The sequence below is a fragment of the Watersipora subatra genome, chromosome 10, assembly GCF_963576615.1.
Source record: "Watersipora subatra chromosome 10, tzWatSuba1.1, whole genome shotgun sequence".
Lineage (NCBI taxonomy): Eukaryota > Metazoa > Bryozoa > Gymnolaemata > Cheilostomatida > Watersiporidae > Watersipora > Watersipora subatra.
This window is the reverse complement of record NC_088717.1, coordinates 48,990,104-49,018,014: the sequence shown is the minus strand read 5'-3', so window position 1 is coordinate 49,018,014 and position 27,911 is coordinate 48,990,104. Positions and strand designations below refer to the sequence as shown.

Genomic DNA, 27,911 nt, shown 5'->3' with positions numbered 1-27,911 from the left:
GAATTAGTTGAATACCTAATCGTGTCAAGGTCATTGTTTACTGAGTGTGAATCTTTTACCAGCATATCAATGCAAATGAGCTAGTAGTTAGACAATGAATCTTTTTTGGCACAGGAAACAGGCAGAGAGGCGTGTCGCAAATAGGCCGGCAGATCATTCAAGTGCTCGCCTTCCACTTTTTTTCGGAGCCTGTTGGCTTTGATCGGCTCATCACATATATATGCATCCATGCTGAATGGCTATTCACATAAATATCTATGTATGTCAACTGGTTATTCACATACATATGTATGCGTGCAGCAAATAAAAAGACAACAGAATAATAGATGGCATGATGATTGGCTAATCCACAGCATCAAGGGCAGTTAATGCCAGCGACAGTCACTATGTGGGCCGGTTGCTACAGCTTTGCAGTCTGATTAGCAGAGCTAGTTAAGAACTACTGAATATTAGTAGGAACTACTAAGTCCTTCTCACTCAGCATGCTGTTAGGAGGCTTTGAAATACCCCTCTGGGTGATGCTAGGAGTTCCAGCTGTTACATTGCTGTACATGTAAGCGTTTGTGATCCCTGTTTAGTTAAGGACTGTTTACAACTACTATCTGAGGAACACTTATATAGTTTAACTTACAGTATATCAGATCTGCTAGCCAATAGGTGAACATGGTAATGACAATTAGCAAGTGGTTTAAACATACACACGCTCCTTCATGCGCTGTTATCTGAAATGTTTTTGCGGACTTGTGCAAAACACATCAGGCTTCCATGAAATTGCATGAGACTTCTACAATAGAAGAATCACACTCTGGTGATTGTCTGACATATGATTAGTTTGATCTGTGACCTCTGAATAGTGGAGCACGTTTAGTACTAGTTTACATGTTCTGGTAGCTATCAAGTCTTGCTTCAATTGACCATTCACAGATACGTAACACACAACATTTCATTATCCGAAATCTAGACCTACCACCATGATCATCTGAGAGAATCATTACCTGCAGTGATCACTGCATCAGTCATGTGGTGTTTCCCATTGAACTAATTTTAAACAGTTTAGTTTAAAACAACAGTTTAGTACTGGTTTCCTTGTTCTGCTATCAAGCCTTACTTTAATAAGGTTATGTGCACAGTAAACATATGAAATTATCGAAGCAACGCTGGTACGTCGGGAAAGTATTGCAGCTGTGAAATGTTCCCGATAGTTCACCGAGTATTTACAAAAGCCTGTGATGTGCACCGATTCGGTGACGGTGATTGACTGTCAGAGAGTGCTTGATCTATATTTTTATGACAGTTTGTGCGATACTATATTTCAGCATTTCTGTGTATGCATTGTATAGTGAGAAAGCTGTGCATCAGACTATTCACCGATGTAAACAGAAGGGTTTGTGTTAGTCACTACGTTTCCAACACTAGTGTTACACACTACAAATTTTTGGCGTGTTTTCCATCTTCGTAGAATGTAAATGGTTTAAAAAGCCAAATCTTTAAATCTTTAATTTTTCAAGGCGATTCAAACCTCCATTTCAAAGAAGGGGGTATTTTTGAAAACGTATCAACAACAAAGTACTGCGCATGATGTAAACATCAATAATCGTATTATTGCACAAATCTTTGGGATTGAAGGTTGGATTTTCATTGTCTTCATCAGTGACGTCCTTACAGCATCTCTACGCAGCTCTGTTTTTGACGCACACATTTTAAAAATAATATCTCCGAAATAAAAAATATTAATTCCGAACTTGAAAGACAAACTTCCTACACGCTTTGACATTGACATTTGACTTTAGACACAATTTAGGAGTGTCAGCCGCGATATAAAACATGCACCCATTTGTAGCTAAAAGCGCAACAGAACAATATAGAAAACGTGGAGTTGTGCAAGAATTTTTTCATAGCATGTGAACTCGTCAGCTACGAACAATTGGGAGTTGTGCGACCACTCCTGCGTTTTATGTAAATACATCCTCCTCATACCTACGATTAAAACCACAACTTCGAAGCTCAAAAATTTGTAGCATGTACAGTGTAACACTAGTGCATGACTTGCATAATTCGCGTGACTTGAATTTGAGGCTGTGCCCAAGTTGAGTTACTTTGCAATCAAGTGTTTCAATGAACACCTACCAATGCAAATTTAACACCAGCGCTTGACTCTATAGGTGAAGTATTAGCCTAATCAATGACTCATTAAATCGCTACCCATTCTTGTCACGCTAAGCTAAGCTTAGCAGCAATCGTTCAGAACACTTAAGCGTGAAAATATTTAGAATGTAATAGCCAATAGTTTAATGCGCATGGTTCGTAAGTGCAGTTTTCATGATTCACAAGCATGATGGATTCGATTAAGTTTAGCGGGTCGCAAAACTCGCTTCGCTTGCGAATTGATGCTGTTATACCATGACCCGGATAACTTGCGGATTGGCTCAAATTTGCAAATTATACGCACCATAGAAACACAGTGATAGTGAACATTGTTATCACAGACGATCATGAAAGTATTGTGTGTCTAACCCAATAATGTGAACCAGCTTTGATATGTGGATCAGTCTGTAGATCTGACTTACTTCTCATAATTAGGAGCTTCAATTAACAACATAAGTAATTTAATAATATCTTTCAAATTGAAAATACAGATTTGTGTAAGTGGGCCCGCAGTAACCAGTATTTAAAGTGCCAAAAACCTGGAGATGAGTGAGTTTTTTCAAAGAAGCCTTATGAAGGGCTCATATTATTGCCCATATTAGGAATACTTACTTCCCAATTTGAGCGCGCACATGCTATGTGAATATAAAGACATGTGACATGATGCCATGCCCACGCAGGTCACCTGATTTTATCATGATGCAATTGTCAATGTTGCATCATGATAATATTGGCTATTGATTCCTCATCAGACTGCCGGCTTATCTTATAAAGCCGTGCTAACCTAGACTGCCGTCATATTGAGCTGGTATGACCTGCGTGCACTAGCTGAAAAGAGTGACTAGTGCAAACTACTAAAACCATTTCTATCAACATGCTATTAGGAGGCTTTGAAATACCCCTCTGGGTGTTACTAGGAGTTCCAGCTGTTACACTGCTGTACATGTGAGTATTTAGTAATCTTGTTTAGTCCAAAACAATTAACAGTTTGCTACTTAAGCAAATTTAGATAGCATAACTTAAAGCATGTCAGAGCTGTCAGATCACAATGATGCAGATAACATCATCGGTTAGCAAGTGGTCTAACAATGCGAATGGCACTCTTTATGCAGCAAGCTGAGAGTTGTGCAAAGACATTTCCTGTGAAAGTACTACAGTATTTGACATCATAAAATGCTCATTGCCGATGGACCTGCATCGATAATGCTTGGCCAAGCAATTGTGATCAAGATCTTTGTGGCTTAGTTTGTGCAACTAGTTGATTTCGCATGAATTGCAAAGTGGTCGTGACCTTAACGTGAGTCCACTTTAACGAGTTTTGTTTTGAGGGGTGGAGCCCGGATCTCGGAAAGATCTAAATAGTGTACTCCCAATCATTGAAATCGCTGTCAACTCATTTGAAGCATGGAAACGGTGTAATTGCCAGGTTTCCACCTAACTTCTGTATCTCTGCTTAGTCCACTGGCCCAGTTTATTAAAATGTTTGGTATTTCTGTATAGAATACAGTTAGGTATATAGAACTCAACCGGTTGTATACAAGACAGCGATGCTGAAGCTATATAAGTGAAAGTTCAGTACATTAATAGAAGCAGGACTGTAATATTAGTAATCTCTATAAACTCTTTGGCCAGTTGTTTTATATTTTCTATTAAACTTAATGTAATGAGTATTTAGCTTTCCAAAGTCTACATAACCTGACATAGCCTTAGTATGGCATTCCAAGGACAAAACATCTTTGTTAAATGTAAAAAAATTCCCTTAAAATACTGTTTTAAATGTAAAGTTTTAATGCCATAGTAAAACTAAATCATGTCATGTTGCCTTTAGCTAAAAACAGATTTGCCGAAGAGTTTTTAGTCGTTCGTATAAAAAGCCAAACTGTATTTAAACTTTATTGATGAGCCAACCATTGTCTAGTTTAAAAAGTTTAGCAAGTTTATAATGAAGCTTGCTTCTCTTTATTTACGATAATGATTGTGTATCACGTAAAGGAAGTTAACCAAATCTCCACTTCACTACACCACCCTCCGGATTAACTCGCAGTTAAAGTTTAAGAATGTTTATTTGTAGATAAACAGTTATCATAACACAAATATATACCGATAAGGCACAAGATGCTTTGGTCTCTTCTTTGTGATCACTCCTATTTATATCTTTGTGGCTGGTTAGGCTCCGCCCTCCTTAGACTTTAGACCAACTCGTGTGTGTGAGGGCTGCATGGCTGGTTTTCCAACTGGGTCACGCATATGAGATGGCCCAGCTATGAGCCAGCTTGCTCCCACCACCATAATACCAAAGGAACAACTCAAACAATTGTAAACACGTGTTGGCTGTAATAGCTTGCAGTTGCAGTTAGAGACTAGTGACAGTATTTATCTTTGGTAAAAATGGTAATATTCTATCTTGTCACATAGAGCTATTAAGGGAACTGCATTTAAATGATGCTATTACACGAGTTAACTTGACCCATAGCTGATGGTTTATTAATAGATATAGATTTTATATATTAGCAGAAATTCTGCTTACCCATTGAATAACTCTATTGTTTCACCAGTGTATGTAATGGCACATCACCTTCAGAATCTTTGACCGTATAGAACTGAGGTATACTGTCCAGTTCTAAAGAAAAGTGAAAAACATTTTTAAGTATTTGAGCAAGGACAATTATAATTGCGAAATCTGTAAAAATTAAATTTAGTAGTTAGTTGACAATCAATTTAGTAAATTGTAAAATAATAATCAATGAAGTAAATAAAACCATTTTTACAATTGCATAATTCGAAAAAGCATGAGAAAATGTTAAGAAAAATAATGTTACCACAGGTGAGCTTTTGGACATTGATCCCCAACCAGTTGGTTGCTGGTGGAATGTTCTAGATCAATAAACCACGGTTGCTCTCATTCAAACAACTGTCTATGAAGTTACTACATCAAGATTCTGTTACTGATAATTTTTAGGTACTCAACAAGGTCGTTTAACATGTTCAAAAAAGCAGGAATTCCTGGACCCAAACCTTACCCACTGATTGGAAATGGCATGGCTCTCTATGGAGATGTTAGTATTTGATTAGTGATTGTTGAATCGATCTAGATTTATATAGTGTTTATACCGTATTTACATCGGGTTTATAAGGCGTTTATATCACATTTATACCGTTCTTATATCAAGTGTATATCGCGTTAATATCGTGTTTATATCGCGTTCATATCGTGTTTATAGCATTTGTATATCGTTTTTATATCATGTGCATATCATGTTCATATCGTGTTTATATAGTGTTTATATCATGCTTATATCAAATTTATATTGTGTTTATATTGTGTGTATTGTGTTTATATCATGTTTATATTGTGTTTATATCGTATGTATATTGTGTGTATATTGTGTTCATCTTGTGTCATGAAGTTATAACAGCATTGCAACATAGACATAGAAACAGAAGAATGAGTTATTCTACCGTGTGCGTACATAGACATAAAAATTTATGAGACTAATATAATTCAGTTTATCTTTTCTAGAACATAATGAACATAGATATGAAGTTACGAGCGAAGTATGGAAAGTTTGTTGGGTAAGTCAGTCAGAGTTGTTGCAACGCTAAATGATGCTGAAAATGAACTGTTGACGAAAAATGATTGGTAATCACTATTTGTTAACAAAAACTGAAGTTGTGTTTCAGTTTAAAACACAACTGGATAAATTTTTATTTGGGCCAAAATTGATTTTATATTGTAGATAGTGTTTAAAATTTCTTGTTTATTTGTCGTAGCAGAATTTTAAAACTGTTTTATTTAATATATTATCAGCGGTAAGCTAAATATGAGAACTTAGAGAGTGAAAAATAAAACTTAAAAATGTCATCCGCAGTTGATATCAGGTAATATTAGAGGAATATTTGAAGTCTGATGTTTGTGAGAAAAAGGCACCTTTGAGACTTACTAACACCTGTAAAACTAAACAGAGTAAATTCTAATATAAAAACAGCTTCTGGACTTTTTCAACTATTAGCACCTTGAAACTGTTTAATTGATAAAATTTAATAGCACATGTTTTTAATAAAAATTTAATAGTATATATTTTTAATCAAATTCACTTAAAGACAATTCATAACTGTCCTAGAGGCCTAATTCACCTCTTGACCTGTAGGACTTACTATGCATTTCATAAGTTAAAGTTTGTTTCGCTTCTATGTAACATGCTTTGATTCACTGACTACATATATATACATGTATATATATATATATATATATATATATATATATATATATATATATATATATATATATATATATATATATATATATATTTAATTCACTGACTGTATATATATTTATATAAGACAGCTAGCTGATTGGTTCTGATGCTTTTACGCTATGAGTCTTTATGCCATCCAATCAGTAACAACATCGAACATATATACTAAGACCTCTGCAGTGTGTGCTACGAATCATAATTTATAAATCATTAATATTTAATATAATATAATATAATTATTAAATAATTAACTGCTGCTATTTCAAATCCATAGTGATAGATTTTTAGTCAATAAACCAAGTGTGTTTATAAGGCAACAATCAGTGAAATTCAGGAACATTTGAGTTCTAATAAAGCTCTGACCAAATAAAAATGCTCTCACATGCAGTACCATTTTGTTAGACATTTTAAATAGCCTATTCTTTTCTGTTGTTGACACTAAGGAAGGAAATACCCAAAAATATTAAGTTTTAATAAAGATTGTATGAGTACTTTTTGTGGGCTAGATGAAACTTTGCCTACAAGAACCTTTTTAATTCGGATATTGATATCAGCAAAGATTGTTAGAAACTGATATGCCAGAAAAATATATTTGAATCCAAAAAATTTCTGATGATTATGAACTCCCATTATAATTATTCTTACTATTAGCAGGGTTGTCAAACTTGCTATCGTTATTGACTAGGTTAATAGCAGTGATACCAATTACATTAATTTATGATTCTCACTAATAAACAATGCTAATGCTTACTAGATAACTTTGGGTCAATTGAGACCCTTATTAAAATTCGGACAGAGTCTTTGAGGGGACAACTCCCGTGTTGATGGTGTATGATGGCATGTGGCTGAAAGAAGCATTCATCAAGAACTTCAATAAATTCATAAACAGAAGAGAACTTGTATTTGGTGGCGTCATTGATGAAGGCCTATTCGCTACTGGTGGAGAACATTGGAAGTTTGTGAGAAAAATGCTTTCACCAGAGTTTTCCTCAGGAAAACTAAAACGGGTAAGTTTCCTACAGAAAAAGATACAGTGAAACATGGATAACTCGCCCTCGGATATAGCGAACACATGGTTAACTCGACTGGATTTGCTTGGTCCGTTCCCACGCAATGATAAATGGCTCTATATAACTCGAACTCAACACTGTTAATTCGAACTGTTTTTTGCCCAACGGCTACCGAAACGGTTGCTATCGCTTTAGAAAATCACTTTATTCCAAGCCATAGAGGTAAACCTCAACTTTTCGTAATTCATAAGCGTCGTTACTACCTCCATCGGCAAAATATTTTTGTCAACGGCTGTTCTAAAGGTTTGGTGAAATTTGATTTATACTGTTATACGATGAATAGCACGGGCTAGCCGGGTCACGGGCGCAAGGATTTTCGCCACGCACATACAAAACAAAAAACAGCATGTTGTTTTGTATTTGCGTGGCGAAAATCCTTGAGTTCGTGACCCGGCTAGCCCGTGATGAATAGTTTTCCGACGTAGATTCCGTGTTGAATCAACGTCGGAATGTTGAATGTTTAAAACGTTTTAAAAATTGTGGTAATTAAACGTATACGTTGCCTTAGCTAAAAAAAACTATTCATCATTTGACCTAAACACAGAATACGTGTGTACATTCAATAAGTATCCATTCAAAAAACGTTAGTGATATACAATGTACCGTAAAACCTCGTAAAACTTTTAATTGAACTGCCTCGGAGTGTTGCTCTTAACGAATGCCAGGTAAAGTAAGTTAATCTTTGCATGAACTTCAAGAAAAATCGGCAAAATTGATCGTGGGTAAAACGCTCAAAAGAAAAAGATGTCTTTTCTTTTGAGCATTTCAGCAACGATCAAGTTTTGCCAATGTCAATCTAAAAAAACGTCCTGGCAATAATATCACCTCAAACAACAAACCAATCTCAAGTGATAGAAAAATCTCTATACTTTTTGATAAAAACGTTTTAAACTTTACATTAAAAGCATTTAATTTGAAACAAGCCATTTGTGCTTTTGATTTATATTATAGTTTGTATATGTTCATGTATCTACTAATAAATAAGTAAATACATGGACTTGTGACAGTGCTCTGATAACTTGAACACTCTGATAATTCGAACACTTTTGCTCGGTCCCTTGAAGTTTGAGTTATCCGAGTTTCACTGTATATTTTTAGGTCATTGCAAGCAATTAATTTTTGTTTAGTAATTGTTTGTTGAAACTGTGAGCCGATGTAAAGATAGCTACATTGTCGCGAAATCCTAAAATTCTGGATGAATTTGAAGGAAAGAATGAGAGAAACTAAATGAAGCAACAAAAATACTATTATAGCAAACTAGGTCATAAGGGGCAGTGTTATTAATACAAACTAGGTCATAAGGGGCAGTGTGAATAATACAAACTAGGTCATAAGGGGCAGTGTTATTAATACAAACTAGGTCATAAGGGACAGTGTTAATAATACAAACTAGGTCATAAGGGGCAGTGTTATTAATACAAACTAGGTCATAAGGGACAGTGTTAATAATACAAACTAGGTCATAAGGGGCAGTGTTATTAATACAAACTAGGTCATAAGGGGCAGTGTTGATAATACAAACTAAGTCATAAGGGACCGTGTTAATAATTGAAACTAGGTCATGAGACAGTGTTAATAATACAAACTAAGTCATAAGGAACAGTGTTAATAATAGAAACTAGGTCATATGATACAGTGTTAATCATAGAAACTAGGTCATAAGAAACAGCGTTAATAATACAAACTAGGTCATAAGAGACAAGGTTGATAATACTAACTGGGTTAAAAGAGGCAGGGCTAATTCTCACAAAATATTATCGGTTTTATGATGTCTTCTTTTCAAAAGCATTCATAAACCATAATAGTCCAGATTGAAGCCGTAAAACCAAAATTTAATATTCATGCAGCAAGAAATTACTTGCTACAATAGACATGCCAACAATTTTTATATAATGTAATATAAACAAAGAGACCAATAATAAAAATACTTATTAGTTCCTCTTATAGCAACTCACTAATTCCATTCTGTTCACTTTAGTTCAGTAAAATACTAATAAGATTCAAACTATTTAGATCAAAGAAGTTCTTCGTTATGTACCAACCTAAGAAGTGCAGACTTTTGCCATAAGAAAAATTGGATTTAGCTCAAGACCATCCTCTAGTGATTTGCCAGCACATTTGAATTTCACCTACACTCTGTTAAGTGTAATATTATATTTTCACTACAACCTTCATGCACAAACTACCTACTTATTAGAAACTAGGGATCAGTATAAGCTATAAGACTCACACTTCTTAGGGAAACATTAAGAAAGTTTTGCTAACAAGTGTGAGTCTTATAGCTTAACAAGAAAGATGACAAAAAGTTAACATATCTGTTGTTTTATTATATTCATTCCTTTTCTCATCTGTGTTGGCAGCTGATGCCGGCCATTCAGAAGTGTGATGACAGGTTTATAGAGGTGTTGAGGAAGGAACAAGGACAACCTGTTGACATACGAAGGTGAGCTAACTTCTTACCAGTTTACCAGATCTTTTGACTCCTTCTTGTTTTGCACATTTTATAATGCTTCTCAGAAATTGTTTGTGAAAGGTTTAAGTTGTCAAGAGCAGAAATAGCCTGTTTTGAGTAAGTGTCGGCGCATGAGCAATATATGTTTTTTGTGGAAAATCTGATGAAACTTTGACAGCTTAACCTCCCTTTGTCATCAACTCTATATTAGGCTTAAATCAGTTTATCACATTTACAGAAACCAACTACTTTTGTTTGCTAGTAAATTTGCAGAAAAGATCAGACAACTACTAAATAAAGGAATGATCTGACAGTGGATAGAATTGATAATACTCCCAAATTCCAACATCCAAGTAAAGTAGGCACATCATTATTTAATTGCAACTCCTTTTCTTGATAACTAAAGTAGAATATCAGTGAGATCAATATGATACATTTATTAGGTTGAAGTTAAGTCTTCATGTGTACTGTAAAGCATCCGTCGTGACACCTTTCTTCTCCACTCTTGATAGAACTAGACATGTCGAGTTGAGAATAAGAGTATCTTTAAGCAAGAACAGTTAAGAGCTACAACAGAAAGTTTATTATAGCAAAGTACGGTCTTGTATGAGCACGCCCATCAATGTGTGATGGGTGGGGCTCCAGCTTGCTCTTTTATATGAAAGGGCTCGTCCATCTAGCTCAATGACCAGCTAGTCCTTCTGGCCAATGTTAGCCGGTTTAGTTTGCTTGTTGTCGGCTTCTCAGTCTGGCTAGGCTGAGTCATCGGCCAGCCAATGTCTCCTCTGGGAGCAGGCTGGGTACAGTTCTAACCAGCCTTCGTCGCAACACCTATACAATGCCAAAGTCAGGGGTTGTCTATGAAGCTACTGATTGATTCATCTCACCGTTTATAATCTAATGTCGTGTGTCAATACTCTCTAGACCAACTTCGGTACACTGGTAGCACTAACTTTTTAACACTTATGATACAAAAGCAACAGTAAACTGAACAGGATAGTGTTTAATTAACAATTCCTGACTCATAATCTTTTATCATACTCACAGCGAGATGTTGGCCATTCCTTCCTAGTAATTCTTGGTGAATGATAGTTTAATTACTGGCTTCGTTGGGTTGTAATCAAACAATCTATGAACCAATTGATCTATTAATCAATCACCGATCAGTCTGTTAATAATGATGATGAGCTGTTGATTCAGAGTGCTTTTCTAGTTGTATTTTGTCTTTTTGTGCATACATTGCTGTCATTTGCTGCATATTTTGGTCTTACACTCTTATTTATAAACTACATTTGCAGATTTTAGCAACACGAGTTATTGCAAAGTTTTAGAATACCTTAAAAATTTGTAAACTGTTCTGATTGCAGAAAAACAAATCTTCTCACACTTGATGTCATTTCAAGAACCGCTTTTGGATTTGATGCTGAAACACAAACAAAAGAGGATAATGAATTCGCGAAGAATGCATTTGCTGTGTCTGCACAGAGTGACGCCAACTCCACCCTGCTTGACCAAATACGCAATGCAATCACCATCTTCTTGGTTTGTAAGTTTTTAACAAGTGTTCAGAATTTCCATTTATTTACTATTTAATTAAAACAGCTTAATTTGATATTTGACACTCAATGCTACATGTAAGTACTGTTATTTTGAATTTGAATTATTTTACATTTGTAATCGTAAGTACCAGAAATGCCTAAGTGCAATAGGTGTGGATGCCACATAGGTGCAACATAGCAATAATAATAACAATAATATTAATAGTAATCATAATAATTATAAATAATTTTGCCATTCCTTATTCTCAGCCTGGCTTTTTCTAGTAGAACTGCGGTGTGTATTAGACATTCCTTAATGTCTAAAATGTGGAGTTTTTAACTTTGCTAAATAAGTAAGTAATCTAGGCTTGCTGCTCAACAATATTGGGTCTCCAAAACACTTTTCACCAAAAGAATTGTAGACATCAATATTTGTTACTGTAATTATTATAAAACAGTCTCCAATGATAGCAAAGGCAGACTCTGGCGGGATTCTATGTTTTTAAAGATTTGAGGTTTTCTACACCTTTATCTTTGCCTAGTTTATTATCTTGAATACTTTTTGTAAGATATGCTCTAATACTAGTAGAATCTGAAAGTTTAAAAAAATAGCGTTACTACAATCATAACCAGAAATAAGGTAAGACATCAGTTATTGTGTGTAGGCATGAATAGTATTCAGGATTCTGAATAATATTCTGAATGCGCATCTAGGCATGATGTTGCGAGCGGTAGTACTTGCGATAGTAAGCCCGATAGTACATGGGGTAGTATACCCAATAGTACACATTATAATCCTTGCGATACTACATGGGGTAGTACATATGATAGTACATAGGATGAAGTACGAGACAGTACACAAAGGAGAACACGCAACAGTACACACGATAGCACACTTGATAGTACACATGATAATACAAGTGATAGTACAAGCGATAGTACACATGATAATACATGTGATAGTACAAGCGATGGTACACGAGATAGTACACATGATAGTACACTTGATACTGCACATGATAGTACACAAGATAGTACACATGATAATAGATGTGATAGTACACGAGATAGTACACATGATAATACATGTGATAGTACAAGCGCTAGTACACAGGATAGTACACACAATAACATAGTACATACACATTCATGATGCATCATTATAGTAGGATAACAACTTAAGTGTGCTTTACTTTACAGTATGCTAGTTGTGCCAGTTTACTAAATTCCTTATGGATTACTTTGTGTTACCAGTCAGTTGTTAGAAATAAACATTGTTTTAGTTTCTTCTCTTTGTAATTAACTCAAAAACCCTTCATTTTGTATGGGTGAACATCTTCATCGAACTTCTGTTGTAGTAATGGCTCCACCAAGTGTGGCACGTTTTGCTTCTAAAACCTTCAACCTTGGATTGGTTGATGCCAACTGCACCAAGTACTTCCATCTGCTCTGTGAAAACGTGATTGAAGCCCGAAGAAATGACTCAGAACGAGGAACTGACTTTTTACAGACTCTCGCTGACAATCTTGTTGATGAAACTAAGGCATCACCTCTTATGAAAGATGAAAAAGGCCGAAAGTGGACTCACAAAGGTAAATAAGCAAATTAATATTCTTTCTCTCTACAGTTTCATCAAAGTATTTGATTATCTTACCATAGCTAGTAACTATGGTAGCAGTTTTCTTGTTTGATAATATTGTACAGAGTATTGTATATGATATCTAGTAATACCTGTACTAGCTGATTACATATGACAACATACCATAATGAGTTACCCATGCACAGTATTCTTTAGTACAATCTACATAAATAATAAAACCAGAGCTGAGTTCCAATGATGGTGACTTGGAAACTCGAATAATTGAAGCCAATACCCTCTGTAGTGATTTGAGTTAGTTTCCATTTGATTTGGTTTGCACAAATGAAAAAATGATATAGGATTTGATATGACCAAAACATCATAGTCTAGAGGGTAAATTTCATGGACGTATCAGAGTGCAAACCAGAGCTTGTCAATCGGGGTGGTTGCATTCCTAAGGGATGCAAGCCGTTATATGTGGGAACACAAGAGCCAATCTAAAAGATAAAAAAAGGATATTTGTCATCGACACAACCTGCTTATGTGAATCCAAATTTTAATCTCTTTTATATGTCAAAAGTATATATATTGTTATGCCATAAGTGCTGAAAATGATCCGCCCATTTTTCATTCACCTCATTTTGGTCGCATAATAGCAGAGAAGGGGTAAGAAACAAGTCAAAGATCATAAAGTGAGATAGTTTTTTATATGCTGCTGCTGTGTGGAAAAGTTATATTCTTTAAATATGACCTTCCAATAACATATTGTTTGAAAATATTATAATTTTTTGGTTTTAAAACAAAAGTTTGTGTTATCCAAACAGCTTAGTCTTTGTAAAAAGACCATTGAAGGGAGTTCAGGTAACAGTATAATGGTGCTGAAACAGCCGTTTTGATACCGAGTTTAAGGTTAGTTACTGTGATCTCTCAATGATATTAATAGGCAGTCAATATGATTCTGGAAACATCCATCACAAAATGGCAAACAGTAATGATAGGAGAGCTATGTCTTTTAGTTTAGCTATTTGATGTCCATATTTTTTGCTAATTTGAACATTTCTGTTTGTATATGATCAATCTTTGGTTAATTTCGAATATACAGCAACTTGAATTCATAATCATAATAAAGGAGTAGAACTAGTCGGAATGTATGTAACCTTCATAGAACGACTTGGGAATTGTTTTTATATCAGTATAACTTTACGTAGAGCGGTCGAATTACATTATATATAAAATCATTATCATACAAAATAAAATGTCTGGCGTCACAACGTCCGCTCCAACAGAACAAGTGTTAGTAAAAGCGTATTTATAATATGCCGAAGGAAAGTTTTTTACCTGCAAGTAGTCTAAATTTTTAAAATTTCTGATTGTGAAATAAAATGACAGCAAAGGAGAAATAAATTGAGTTGAAATATTTTCTCCTTGCCAATGACAAGAATTTTATTTTAAATATTTTATGGTTGTTTGCTATTGTTCTCATGTCACCATACATGAGATATACCCAACACAATCTTGCTTTTGTATAGAATTAAAATAACCACACCACCACTTATCTATCTTATCACTTAAATTCACAGAACCTTCCTGAAATTCCACACTGCCTAAAATCCTGCTGTTGAGCTAATACAATTAAGACAGCCTAGTAAGAATCGTAGAATGTTGATCAATCAATCTATCAATTAATCAATCAATTCTGGTAATAATAAATCGTTATAATAATAGGTGTGCTGTACATTCAGAAAGCAATGTCAAAAAATAAGAGCGAAGCTTTAGGCATGCGCTAAACAGAACTGCTTTAAAAACGTTGAGAAATAAAGAGGGATATGTTGCAGGATTGACCAAAAATGAAGTCATCGGAAATGCCATACTTTTCTTGTTTGCTGGCTTCCAGACAACTGCTGACACAATGTTCTTCATCTTCTATGAACTCGCCATGCATCCAGATGTGCAAGAAAAGGTGACTCAACTTAGTACATATCTTTTTATTTTACCGTACGTATGTACAGACGCACATACGTACAGACGCACATACGTTTATATGCTCCCCAGCTGATAAACGAGATACGATCTGAACGGCCGTTCATTAAGTGAATTTGTTCGCGAGTTGTTTCAGTTCATTATTTTGCACAAAACCTACCGTAAAACCTTGGTTGAATGCCATGGTGCTCTAATTTTTTATCCTTTTCCTATAGTAGCGTTTAAATAGAGGTGGCGTTCAAATAGAGGCTGGCGTTCAAATAAAGGCTGACGTTGTAATTTTCAAAAAGCTCACCAAAATTTTAGAAAGATTAATTTAACCCTTTTATGGGCAAACCAAATGTCACCTATATTTTACAATCTCTTTTGAGCGGAGCGACATTAACCCTTTTGGATGCAATGAATTTGCTAACTTGCTTCCAAATTTTTGTAGTTTTTAAATAAATATGCATTGGGAATCCGAAATATATCTCTACTAATTGATATCTATTGTTTGCAATTAACCTGCATTGATGTTATAGCCTGTGCCCTGCTGTGCAATTGTTAGAGCTTTCAATTTTTTATTTCATTCTAAATTTGTAAGCATATTTTAGTTTTTAAGTTGTATTTAACAATAATGCATAAAAATTTGTTGCATTTATTAATACGTTTGTTACAGCTTGTAGCAAAACCTAATTTTTTATGTGCAATAGAAAAGGAGTTATGAGCATCGATCCATTGTAAGCCGAGTTAAGCTAACCGTAAAGATTCCATCAAATAAAATGCTATAAATCTACAAATTTGAAAGTTATATAATAACAATAATTTATCAAATGCTACAAATACATATTCAACAACAAGTGACATATACTAACAGAAAGGACAAACGAATTAATTCTTTTAGGTGTAATCTAGTCATTATTAAAACGATTTTGTGGACACTTTTCTACTGATGATGTTCTATGACGGGTTCGTAGTGATCAAATAATGTCAAAGTGGTGGTCAAATGGAGATGGCGGTCAATTAGAAGGTAGCGTTCTATTTTTCAGCCCTTCTCCTACGGTAGTGGTCAAATAGAGATGGTGTTTAATTTGAGGTTTTACAGTATGTTTAAGGTTTATATAAGTATGTTTAAGGCTTGTATAAGTAACCTATATTGGTTTGTACTGCAATTAACTCTTTCGCTACTGAGATAAAATCGCCATTCTTACCAAATTAATTCTAACAGATTTTCAAAAATTCAACACACCACTAGTATTTATGCAATATCTCGAGAATCAATGCATGTATTGTTTTAATATAAATTGCATCTTATCTAAGACCAAATTTCCTACAAGATAAGTACAAAACTTTTAGTCAATCCAACTCTCGCAAAATCTTTGGCGCTTCCTTTGTGTTGACCGAGCGCAGTGGAATTTTTATTGCCATGATGATAGTGATCCAATTTTAACGTTTTAAAAAATAAATAGAATTGGAATTGCTTAGCAAAAAGATTTTTGATTGTTTGCACAGGATTGGCAACAACGTCGCTTCATAGAAGACAAAATTTGATTGGTCTAGCTAATGTGTAGGCTTCGTAATTAAAAGAAAAGTGAAATCCTATTGATTACTCGATACAGCGGCTTATGGTCTGTACTTCTATTACCCTGATTGCCGATACAGCAGCTTATGGTCTGTACTTCTATTACCCTGATTGCCGATACATCGACTCACTGTAGCGAAAGAGTTAAAAAACAGTAAATAATAGTAAATCAAAACGCTCTGTGAAAATGCATACAACTGGAGGGAAACAGTACTACTGTACAATAAGTACTAAGAAGTTGTGGTAAATCTTATAGAGTTTTGGTAAATCTCATAGAGTTGTTGTAAATCTCATAGAGTTGTTGTGAATCTCATAAAGTTGTTGTGAATCTCATAGAGTTGTTGTGAATCTCATAGAGTTGTTGTAAATCTCATAGAGTTGTTGTGAATCTCATAGAGTTGCTGGAAATCTCATAGAGTTATTGTGAATCTCATAGAGTTGCTGTGAATCTCATAGAGTTGTTGTGAATCTCATAGAGTTATTGTGAATCTCATAGAGTTGCTGTAAATCTCATAGAGTCGCTGTGAATCTCATAGAGTTGTTGTGAATCTCATAGAGTTGTTGTGAATCTCATAGAGTTGTTGTGAATCTCATAGAGTTGTTGTAAATCTCATAGAGTTGTTGTGAATCTCATAGAGTTGCTGGAAATCTCATAGAGTTATTGTGAATCTCATAGAGTTGCTGTGAATCTCATAGAGTTGCTGTAAATCTCATAGAGTCGCTGTGAATCTCATAGAGTTGTTGTGAATCTCATAGAGTTGTTGTGAATCTCATAGAGTTGTTGTGAATCTCATAGAGTTGTTGTGAATCTCATAAAGTTGCTGTGAATCTCATAGAGTTGTTGTAAATCTCATAGAGTTGTTGTGAATCTCATAGAGTTGCTGGAAATCTCATAGAGTTATTGTGAATCTCATAGAGTTGCTGTGAATCTCATAGAGTTGTTGTGAATCTCATAGAGTTGTTGTAAATCTCATAGAGTTGTTGTGAATCTCATAGAGTTGCTGGAAATCTCATAGAGTTATTGTGAATCTCATAGAGTTGCTGTGAATCTCATAGAGTTGCTGTAAATCTCATAGAGTCGCTGTGAATCTCATAGAGTTGTTGTGAATCTCATAGAGTTGTTGTGAATCTCATAGAGTTGTTGTGAATCTCATAGAGTTGTTGTGAATCTCATAGAGTTGTTGTGAATCTCATAAAGTTGCTGTGAATCTCATAGAGTTATTGTGAATCTCATAGAGTTGTTGTGAATCTCATAGAGTTGTTGTGAATCTCATAGAGTTGTTGTGAATCTCATAAAGTTGCTGTGAATCTCATAGAGTTATTGTGAATCTCATAAAGTTGCTGTGAATCTCATAGAGTTATTGTGAATCTCATAGAGTTGTTGTGAATCTCATAGAGTTGTTGTGAATCTCATAAAGTTGCTGTGAATCTCATAGAGTTATTGTGAATCTCATAGAGTTGTTGTGAATCTCATAGAGTTGTTGTGAATCTCATAAAGTTGCTGTGAATCTCATAGAGTTATTGTGAATCTCATAAAGTTGCTGTGAATCTCATAGAGTTATTGTGAATCTCATAGAGTTGTTGTGAATCTCATAGAGTTGTTGTGAATCTCATAGAGTTGTTGTGAATCTCATAAAGTTGCTGTGAATCTCATAGAGTTATTGTGAATCTCATAAAGTTGCTGTGAATCTCATAGAGTTATTGTGAATCTCATAGAGTTGTTGTGAATCTCATAGAGTTGTTGTGAATCTCATAGAGTTGTTGTGAATCTCATAAAGTTGCTGTGAATCTCATAGAGTTATTGTGAATCTCATAAAGTTGCTGTGAATCTCATAGAGTTATTGTGAATCTCATAGAGTTGTTGTGAATCTCATAGAGTTGTTGTGAATCTCATAGAGTTGTTGTGAATCTCATAAAGTTGCTGTGAATCTCATAGAGTTATTGTGAATCTCATAAAGTTGCTGTGAATCTCATAGAGTTATTGTGAATCTCATAGAGTTGTTGTGAATCTCATAGAGTTGTTGTGAATCTCATAAAGTTGCTGTGAATCTCATAGAGTTATTGTGAATCTCATAGAGTTGTTGTGAATCTCATAGAGTTGTTGTGAATCTCATAAAGTTGCTGTGAATCTCATAGAGTTATTGTGAATCTCATAGAGTTGTTGTGAATCTCATAGAGTTGTTGTGAATCTCATAGAGTTGTTGTGAATCTCATAAAGTTGCTGTGAATCTCATAGAGTTATTGTGAATCTCGTAAAGTTGCTGTGAATCTCATAGAGTTATTGTGAATCTCATAGATTTGTTGTGAATCTCATAAAGTTGCTGTGAATCTCATAGAGTTGTTGTGAATCTCATAAAGTTGCTGTGAATCTCATAGAGTTATTGTGAATCTCATAAAGTTGCTGTGAATCTCATAGAGTTATTGTGAATCTCATAGATTTGTTGTGAATCTCATAAAGTTGCTGTGAATCTCATAGAGTTGTTGTGAATCTCATAAAGTTGCTGTGAATCTCATAGAGTTATTGTGAATCTCATAAAGTTGCTGTGAATCTCATAGAGTTATTGTGAATCTCATAAAGTTGCTGTGAATCTCATAGAGTTGTTGTGAATCTCATAAAGTTGCTGTGAATCTCATAGAGTTGTTGTGAATCTCATAGAGTTGTTGTGAATCTCATAGAGTTGTTGTGAATCTCATAGAGTTGCTGTAAATCTCATAGAGTTGCTGTGAAACAAAAGTGAATCATAAAGCCCATGACCAGGTATACATTAAATACATGTACAACTATTAGACACCCTTTGAACATTATGTAATGTTTTAGTTGTATGAAGAGATCATGTCTGTGTGTGAGACCGAGGAGGTCACTCCAGAGCAACTGAATGAACTCAAGTATCTAGACAGATGCATTCAGGAAACGATGAGACTTTACCCTCAGGGCTTCAGGTAAGACTTTCAATTTAATATGTTTCTACATCAATCTATTAGTCTTTTACTAATTTCATTGGTATTTTTATTGTCTTACTAGTTAAAAGCCCAGCATTGCTTAGGTAATAAAAAGGTCTTTAGACAGAATATGTATGTTTTTAGCATATACTTACGACATTTACCATTCTAACTTTTGAACTTCGTACCATGGGAAAAGCTTTTTTTTGTGCTGCTCAAATGAATTGAGAGAACAAATAAAGCAATTCTAAAAGTTTTCAAACTTTTTCAAATAACTAACTTTTAAATTTCATATCATGAAAGAAGTGTTTATTGAAATAAATTAGGAGCAGAAATAAAACCGTAAAGGTGTTTAAATGTAAATGTGAAAGTTTTAGCAAGTATTGGCTAAATACATGTATAATCTGTTTTGCTACGATTACAATGAATATTATTTGGTATACGATTATATTATTTTAGTTCATTTCAGTGTTAGCATCATATGGTGAAAATATTGTATAGAAGTATAGAGTGGTATATAAATCCATAGCAATTATTTAATGCAATCACACTGCTTGATAAAAATAATCAAAATCATCATTATTAAAAATTAGTAACAAAACAATATGTTAACCTTAGTAACTATAGTTACCTACAATAACTTTAGTGCTTTTTGTGGTTATGATCTGCAAGAAAATATAACATTACAATGTCCTAAGTGCAAAGTTCTTACGCTCGAGACAGACGTGCAACATAAACGCTGAACCTAACTTAAATGAATTTAGCTTACTAAAAACATACTTGAAGTAAGTTTTAGTGTGCATTTTAGTAAACTTTTAATCAAAATTGTATCATTTATCTGTTTGCAAACCCATTTTTAACATAATGGATACTGGTGAACTGAAATACATTTGCCAAATTTCAATTTGGAGAGGAATTATTGTTGATATCGTTTTGTGGAAAGCAAGTTAGCCTTAGTACGGCGAGGATCAAAAAGTCTTCATGAAACTTGAGGACGGTGCCCTAGTCCAATAAAAACAAATTTTTTTCATGAAAGTCTATCATTTTCATAGAATTAATGGAGTTTCAACTATTATGTCATTTAACGTGTAAAATTGGGAAAAGGGGGTATAAAGTATATAGTAAGGGCTTTAGAATGTTAGAGCCTTCGTAGACCGGTGGTTAGACAACTGGATTGCAAACCTGCATTTGTACCAATCGTGAGTTCAAATCCACAAAGATGCAAGATTTTAATTCCAAAATTTTAATAGCTATAGTGAGATTGGTGAATATCAGATCTGTCGGACTGACAGAGATTAATTTATATCTAGGTTGACTCTTTGTAATATTTTACTTTTCATGCCCTGATTGTTTACCAATTTGCATGTTTCTAATAAAAAGCCACTTGTATAACATCCTCTTCATACTTTGTTCTACTAACAACATTAAAATGATAAAGTTATTATGTTATTAACTGTGATAATTTGTCTGGCAAAATTCTATAGAAAAAATGTTATTTGCCAATGACTCCAATAGCGTTTGATATCAGGTTTGACCGGGAAGCTTCAGAGGACGTAACAATCAAGGATATATTCATAAAGAAAGGAACAGCTGTGACAGCATCCAGTTGGGCAATCCACAGAGATCCTGAGATTTGGAGAGAACCTGAAGAATTTGATCCTGATAGGTAAATAGAAATTTTTGTAGCCTTTGACCCAGCTCAACTGAAATACTATCTTATAATTTACAGGGTGATAGGTGAGCAAAAAGCAGTAGCAATAGGTTGAATACTATGTACATGTAGGTCACTACAATTATTCTACTGGTGTATGAGTCAGTGCAGTAACTTTACTACTATATAGATTACAGCAGTTACTCGACTGCTAAATAGGATACTGAAGTTACCCTACCAATATATAGGCCAATGGAATTTAACCTATAAACATATAGGTCACTGCAGTTATTTTATTGCTATGTAGGTCACTGCAGTGGCTCCACTTTTATATATTTCACTACAGTTACTCTATTACTATATAGGTCACTATTTGTACTCTACGTTATAGGTCACTGCAGTTACTCTACTTCTCTATACATCACTGTAGTTACTCTACCAACATATAAGTCACTGCATTAGTGTACTACCATATAGGTCACTGAAGTAGCTCAACTCCTGCATAGGTCACTGTAGGTACTCTACTACTATATAGGCCACATCAGTCGATTTATCAATTATAAATTTAGCATTGCAAAAATGTATAAAAGATCATCACAAGTTAACATCACAGGAACACTGTGAAATACAGTTATATGATATTTGCAATCTATATAAAAACTCGCCAACTAGCTTGACCTACTATTTTTGCTAGGAGAAACTATTTGAACTATCCTGTAGACTGATATCTGTAGATTTCTGCCCGAGCAAATGACAGAAGAAATGCATGCATCATACATGCCTTTCGGAATTGGTAACCGACAGTGCATTGGGAATCGTCTTGCCCTCATAGAGATGAAGATGACTATAGTCGCTACTCTGAAAGCATTTAAGATAGAGAGGAACAAAGAAACACCGGTGAGTATTTTTTAGACTGAGCCAGTAGCTTTTTACACCTCTATTAAAGCAAACATCCAGATGGTTGAGTGAACTAATCACTAAACACCATTTATACATTAGTGTACTTTATGAGCTAATCACTAAACACAGTTTATATTGTACTTTATGAGCTAATCACTAATTACAGTTTATATTGTACTTGATGAGTTATTCACTGAACACAATTTATATTGTATTTGAGGAGTTATTCACTAAACACAGTTTATATTGTACTTGATGAGTTATTCACTGAACACAATTTATATTGTATTTGAGGAGTTATTCACTGAACACAATTTATATTGTATTTGAGGAGTTATTCACTAAACACAATTTATATTGTATTTGAGGAGTTATTCACTGAACACAGTTTATATTGTACTTGATGAGTTATTCACTAAACACAGTTTATATTGTATTTGAGGAGTTATTCACTAAACACAATTTATATTGTATTTGAGGAGTTATTCACTGAACACAATTTATATTGTATTTGAGGAGTTATTCACTAAACACAGTTTATATTGTACTTGATGAGTTATTCACTAAACACAGTTTATATTGTACTTGATGAGTTATTCACTGAACATAATTTATATTGTATTTGAGGAGTTATTCACTAAACACAGTTTATATTGTACTTGATGAGTTATTCACTAAACACAGTTTATATTGTACTTGATGAGTTATTCACTAAACACAGTTTATATTGTACTTGATGAGTTATTCACTAAACACAGTTTATATTGTACTTGATGAGTTATTCACTAAACACAGTTTATATTGTACTTGATGAGTTATTCACTAAACACAGTTTATATTGTACTTGATGAGTTATTCACTAAACACAGTTTATATTGTACTTGATGAGTTATTCACTAAACACAGTTTATATTGTATTTGAGGAGTTATTCACTAAACACAGTTTATATTGTACTTGATGAGTTATTCACTAAACACAGTTTATATTGTACTTGATGAGTTATTCACTAAACACAGTTTATATTGTACTTGATGAGTTATTCAATATACACAGTTTATATTGTACTTGAGTAGTTATTCACTGAACACAGTTTATATTGTACTTGATGAGTTATTCACTAAACACAGTTTATATTGTACTTGATGAGTTATTCACTAAACACAGTTTATATTGTACTTGATGAGTTATTCAATATACACAGTTTATATTGTATTGATGAGTTATTCACTAAACACAGTTTATATTGTATTTGAGGAGTTATTCACTGAACACAGTTTATATTGTACTTGATGAGTTATTCACTAAACACAGTTTATATTGTATTTGAGGAGTTATTCACTAAACACAATTTATATTGTATTTGAGGAGTTATTCACTGAACACAATTTATATTGTATTTGAGGAGTTATTCACTAAACACAGTTTATATTGTACTTGATGAGTTATTCACTAAACACAGTTTATATTGTACTTGATGAGTTATTCACTGAACATAATTTATATTGTATTTGAGGAGTTATTCACTAAACACAGTTTATATTGTACTTGATGAGTTATTCACTAAACACAGTTTATATTGTACTTGATGAGTTATTCACTGAACATAATTTATATTGTATTTGAGGAGTTATTCACTAAACACAGTTTATATTGTACTTGATGAGTTATTCACTAAACACAGTTTATATTGTACTTGATGAGTTATTCACTAAACACAGTTTATATTGTACTTGATGAGTTATTCACTAAACACAGTTTATATTGTACTTGATGAGTTATTCACTAAACACAGTTTATATTGTACTTGATGAGTTATTCACTAAACACAGTTTATATTGTACTTGATGAGTTATTCACTAAACACAGTTTATATTGTACTTGATGAGTTATTCACTAAACACAGTTTATATTGTATTTGAGGAGTTATTCACTAAACACAGTTTATATTGTACTTGATGAGTTATTCACTAAACACAGTTTATATTGTACTTGATGAGTTATTCACTAAACACAGTTTATATTGTACTTGATGAGTTATTCAATATACACAGTTTATATTGTACTTGAGTAGTTATTCACTGAACACAGTTTATATTGTACTTGATGAGTTATTCACTAAACACAGTTTATATTGTACTTGATGAGTTATTCACTAAACACAGTTTATATTGTACTTGATGAGTTATTCAATATACACAGTTTATATTGTATTGATGAGTTATTCACTAAACACAGTTTATATTGTATTTGAGGAGTTATTCACTGAACACAGTTTATATTGTACTTGATGAGTTATTCACTAAACACAGTTTATATTGTATTTGAGGAGTTATTCACTAAACACAATTTATATTGTATTTGAGGAGTTATTCACTGAACACAGTTTATATTGTACTTGATGAGTTATTCACTAAACACAGTTTATATTGTATTTGAGGAGTTATTCACTAAACACAATTTATATTGTATTTGAGGAGTTATTCACTGAACACAATTTATATTGTATTTGAGGAGTTATTCACTAAACACAGTTTATATTGTACTTGATGAGTTATTCACTAAACACAGTTTATATTGTACTTGATGAGTTATTCACTGAACATAATTTATATTGTATTTGAGGAGTTATTCACTAAACACAGTTTATATTGTACTTGATGAGTTATTCACTAAACACAGTTTATATTGTACTTGATGAGTTATTCACTAAACACAGTTTATATTGTACTTGATGAGTTATTCACTAAACACAGTTTATATTGTACTTGATGAGTTATTCACTAAACACAGTTTATATTGTACTTGATGAGTTATTCACTAAACACAGTTTATATTGTACTTGATGAGTTATTCACTAAACACAGTTTATATTGTACTTGATGAGTTATTCACTAAACACAGTTTATATTGTATTTGAGGAGTTATTCACTAAACACAGTTTATATTGTACTTGATGAGTTATTCACTAAACACAGTTTATATTGTACTTGATGAGTTATTCACTAAACACAGTTTATATTGTACTTGATGAGTTATTCAATATACACAGTTTATATTGTACTTGAGTAGTTATTCACTGAACACAGTTTATATTGTACTTGATGAGTTATTCACTAAACACAGTTTATATTGTACTTGATGAGTTATTCACTAAACACAGTTTATATTGTACTTGATGAGTTATTCAATATACACAGTTTATATTGTATTGATGAGTTATTCACTAAACACAGTTTATATTGTATTTGAGGAGTTATTCACTGAACACAGTTTATATTGTACTTGATGAGTTATTCACTAAACACAGTTTATATTGTATTTGAGGAGTTATTCACTAAACACAATTTATATTGTATTTGAGGAGTTATTCACTGAACACAATTTATATTGTATTTGAGGAGTTATTCACTAAACACAGTTTATATTGTACTTGATGAGTTATTCACTAAACACAGTTTATATTGTACTTGATGAGTTATTCACTGAACATAATTTATATTGTATTTGAGGAGTTATTCACTAAACACAGTTTATATTGTACTTGATGAGTTATTCACTAAACACAGTTTATATTGTACTTGATGAGTTATTCACTAAACACAGTTTATATTGTACTTGATGAGTTATTCACTAAACACAATTTATATTGTACTTGATGAGTTATTCACTAAACACAGTTTATATTGTACTTGATGAGTTATTCACTAAACACAGTTTATATTGTACTTGATGAGTTATTCACTAAACACAGTTTATATTGTACTTGATGAGTTATTCACTAAACACAGTTTATATTGTATTTGAGGAGTTATTCACTAAACACAGTTTATATTGTACTTGATGAGTTATTCACTAAACACAGTTTATATTGTACTTGATGAGTTATTCACTAAACACAGTTTATATTGTACTTGATGAGTTATTCAATATACACAGTTTATATTGTACTTGAGTAGTTATTCACTGAACACAGTTTATATTGTACTTGATGAGTTATTCACTAAACACAGTTTATATTGTACTTGATGAGTTATTCACTAAACACAGTTTATATTGTACTTGATGAGTTATTCAATATACACAGTTTATATTGTATTGATGAGTTATTCACTAAACACAGTTTATATTGTACTTGATGAGTTATTCACTAAACACACTTTATATTGTACTTGATCAGCTAACCAACTGGGTGTAAAGTAAAGCATTTTGTATGACAACTACAACAATAGTAAATAAGCATTTCCAAACGTCAAGTCAAAATATTTGAGAGAGTGAAATACGATTGCTAATGTAGTACACCTAAAAATTAAAGAAATTTGAACTTCAATGGAATAAATGCAGACTTTCCAGAGTTTGAAATAGTTGGAACACATAATAAATAAACATATCAAATAATTTAGCTGTAATTCTTACTTCATTATTTGGTAGTCAGCCATTAAGCAGTCTATGGAAGTTGGTGACTTTTACCCGAACCTATAAACTTTTAATCATATATTACTTTTATACATCTGTACACTGGCCCTAGGGAAATGTTTGCTTTTTGTATAAAAGTTCTAATTTAGTAAATCTAACACAAACTTATAAGATTTACCTTTGTATATACTTTTGTTTTTTAAGTAAAACTGGAGATTTTATTTAGCCATTTATTATCTTCATAGAGTTTGTCAATATTTAGCAATAGATTATCTTCATAGAGTTTGTCAATATTTAGCCATAGATTATCTTCATAGAGTTTGCCAATATTTAGCCATAGACTTAACATTTAGACAGAAGCTTTAGACTTTGAACCTTTTTGAAGCTTTGATTGTGAAAACTTGAAATAATTAAGCTTATTTAGTTAGCAGACTAGATTTCGTTTCAACAGCTTGATTGACTTGATAATTTACACTCTTCATAACGTGTGAAATAACTTCATCCTATTTTTGTTTAAAGGACAGACCAGTCAAGTTCAAGGCTGTTCTAGATTTAGTGCCGGAGACAACCATAAAGGTGTCCTTCGAAGAGAGGCAGTAGCGGAACAGTCTTATAATTGTTATTTTATAGCCAAAATTAGAAGTTTCTCTCATAGAGTGAACAGTCTTATTACAGTTGCGTCCTCTTTGCAATGACTGCTGAAACTGCTGACTGCTGACCAACCCCGCCTGGGAAATGCTTCACCAGCGTTTACAAAATACATTTTGCATTACCACCAAATAATGCCTATTTACCAAAGGTCTGCTAACAAGCTGTCAAGTGAGCATGATTTATTAACTATTATAGAAAAATAAATGTTAATTCTATGGAAAATCAGATCCTGAAACTTAGGCTGTAAAGCAACAATAGGATTCAGTTTCGGCTGGAAGGAAAAAGCAGAAGACACAATATACAGCCACTATTATGGTAATAGCCAAATGATTCAAATTAAAACTGCAATTTTATGGTGATAACTAGAAGATACAATATACAGCTACTACTGTGGTAATACCTACATTAAAATATACAATATACAGCTACTACTATGGTAGTAACTAGAAGATACAATATACAGTTACTATAATAATGGTAACAACTAGAAGATACAATATACAGTTACTATTATGGTAATAACTAGGAGATACAATATACAGTTACTATTATGGTAATAACTAGAATATACAACATACAGCTACTTTTATGGCAATAACAAGAAAATACAACATACAGCTACTATTATGGTAATAACTAGAAGATACAACATACAGCTACTTTTATGGTAATAATTAGAAGATACAACATACAGCTACTTTTATGGTAATAACTACAAGATACAATATACAGCTACTATTACGGTAATAATTAGAATATACAATATACAGCTAC

At 33.1% G+C, this 27,911-nt stretch overlaps 1 protein-coding gene across 2 annotated transcripts; it reads left to right on the top strand.

Annotated features, from left to right (window-relative positions):
* Positions 1 to 421: 421 nt before the first annotated feature.
* Positions 422 to 27,332, top strand: LOC137405608 (cytochrome P450 3A8-like). Of its 2 annotated transcripts, none has more exons than XM_068091929.1 (12): positions 422 to 553; positions 5,105 to 5,201; positions 5,666 to 5,718; positions 7,198 to 7,408; positions 9,832 to 9,914; positions 11,291 to 11,469; positions 12,820 to 13,053; positions 14,876 to 15,000; positions 19,400 to 19,521; positions 21,050 to 21,187; positions 21,907 to 22,069; positions 27,006 to 27,332. In XM_068091929.1, the coding sequence occupies exons 1-12, from the start codon at positions 483 to 485 to the stop codon at positions 27,084 to 27,086; spliced, it is 1,557 nt and encodes a 518-aa protein (XP_067948030.1). In that variant the 5' UTR covers positions 422 to 482; the 3' UTR covers positions 27,087 to 27,332. The 2 variants fall into 2 exon arrangements, with proteins under 2 accessions (XP_067948030.1, XP_067948028.1); XM_068091927.1 differs by lacking the exon at positions 422 to 553 and adding an exon at positions 2,953 to 3,090.
* Positions 27,333 to 27,911: the final 579 nt, after the last annotated feature.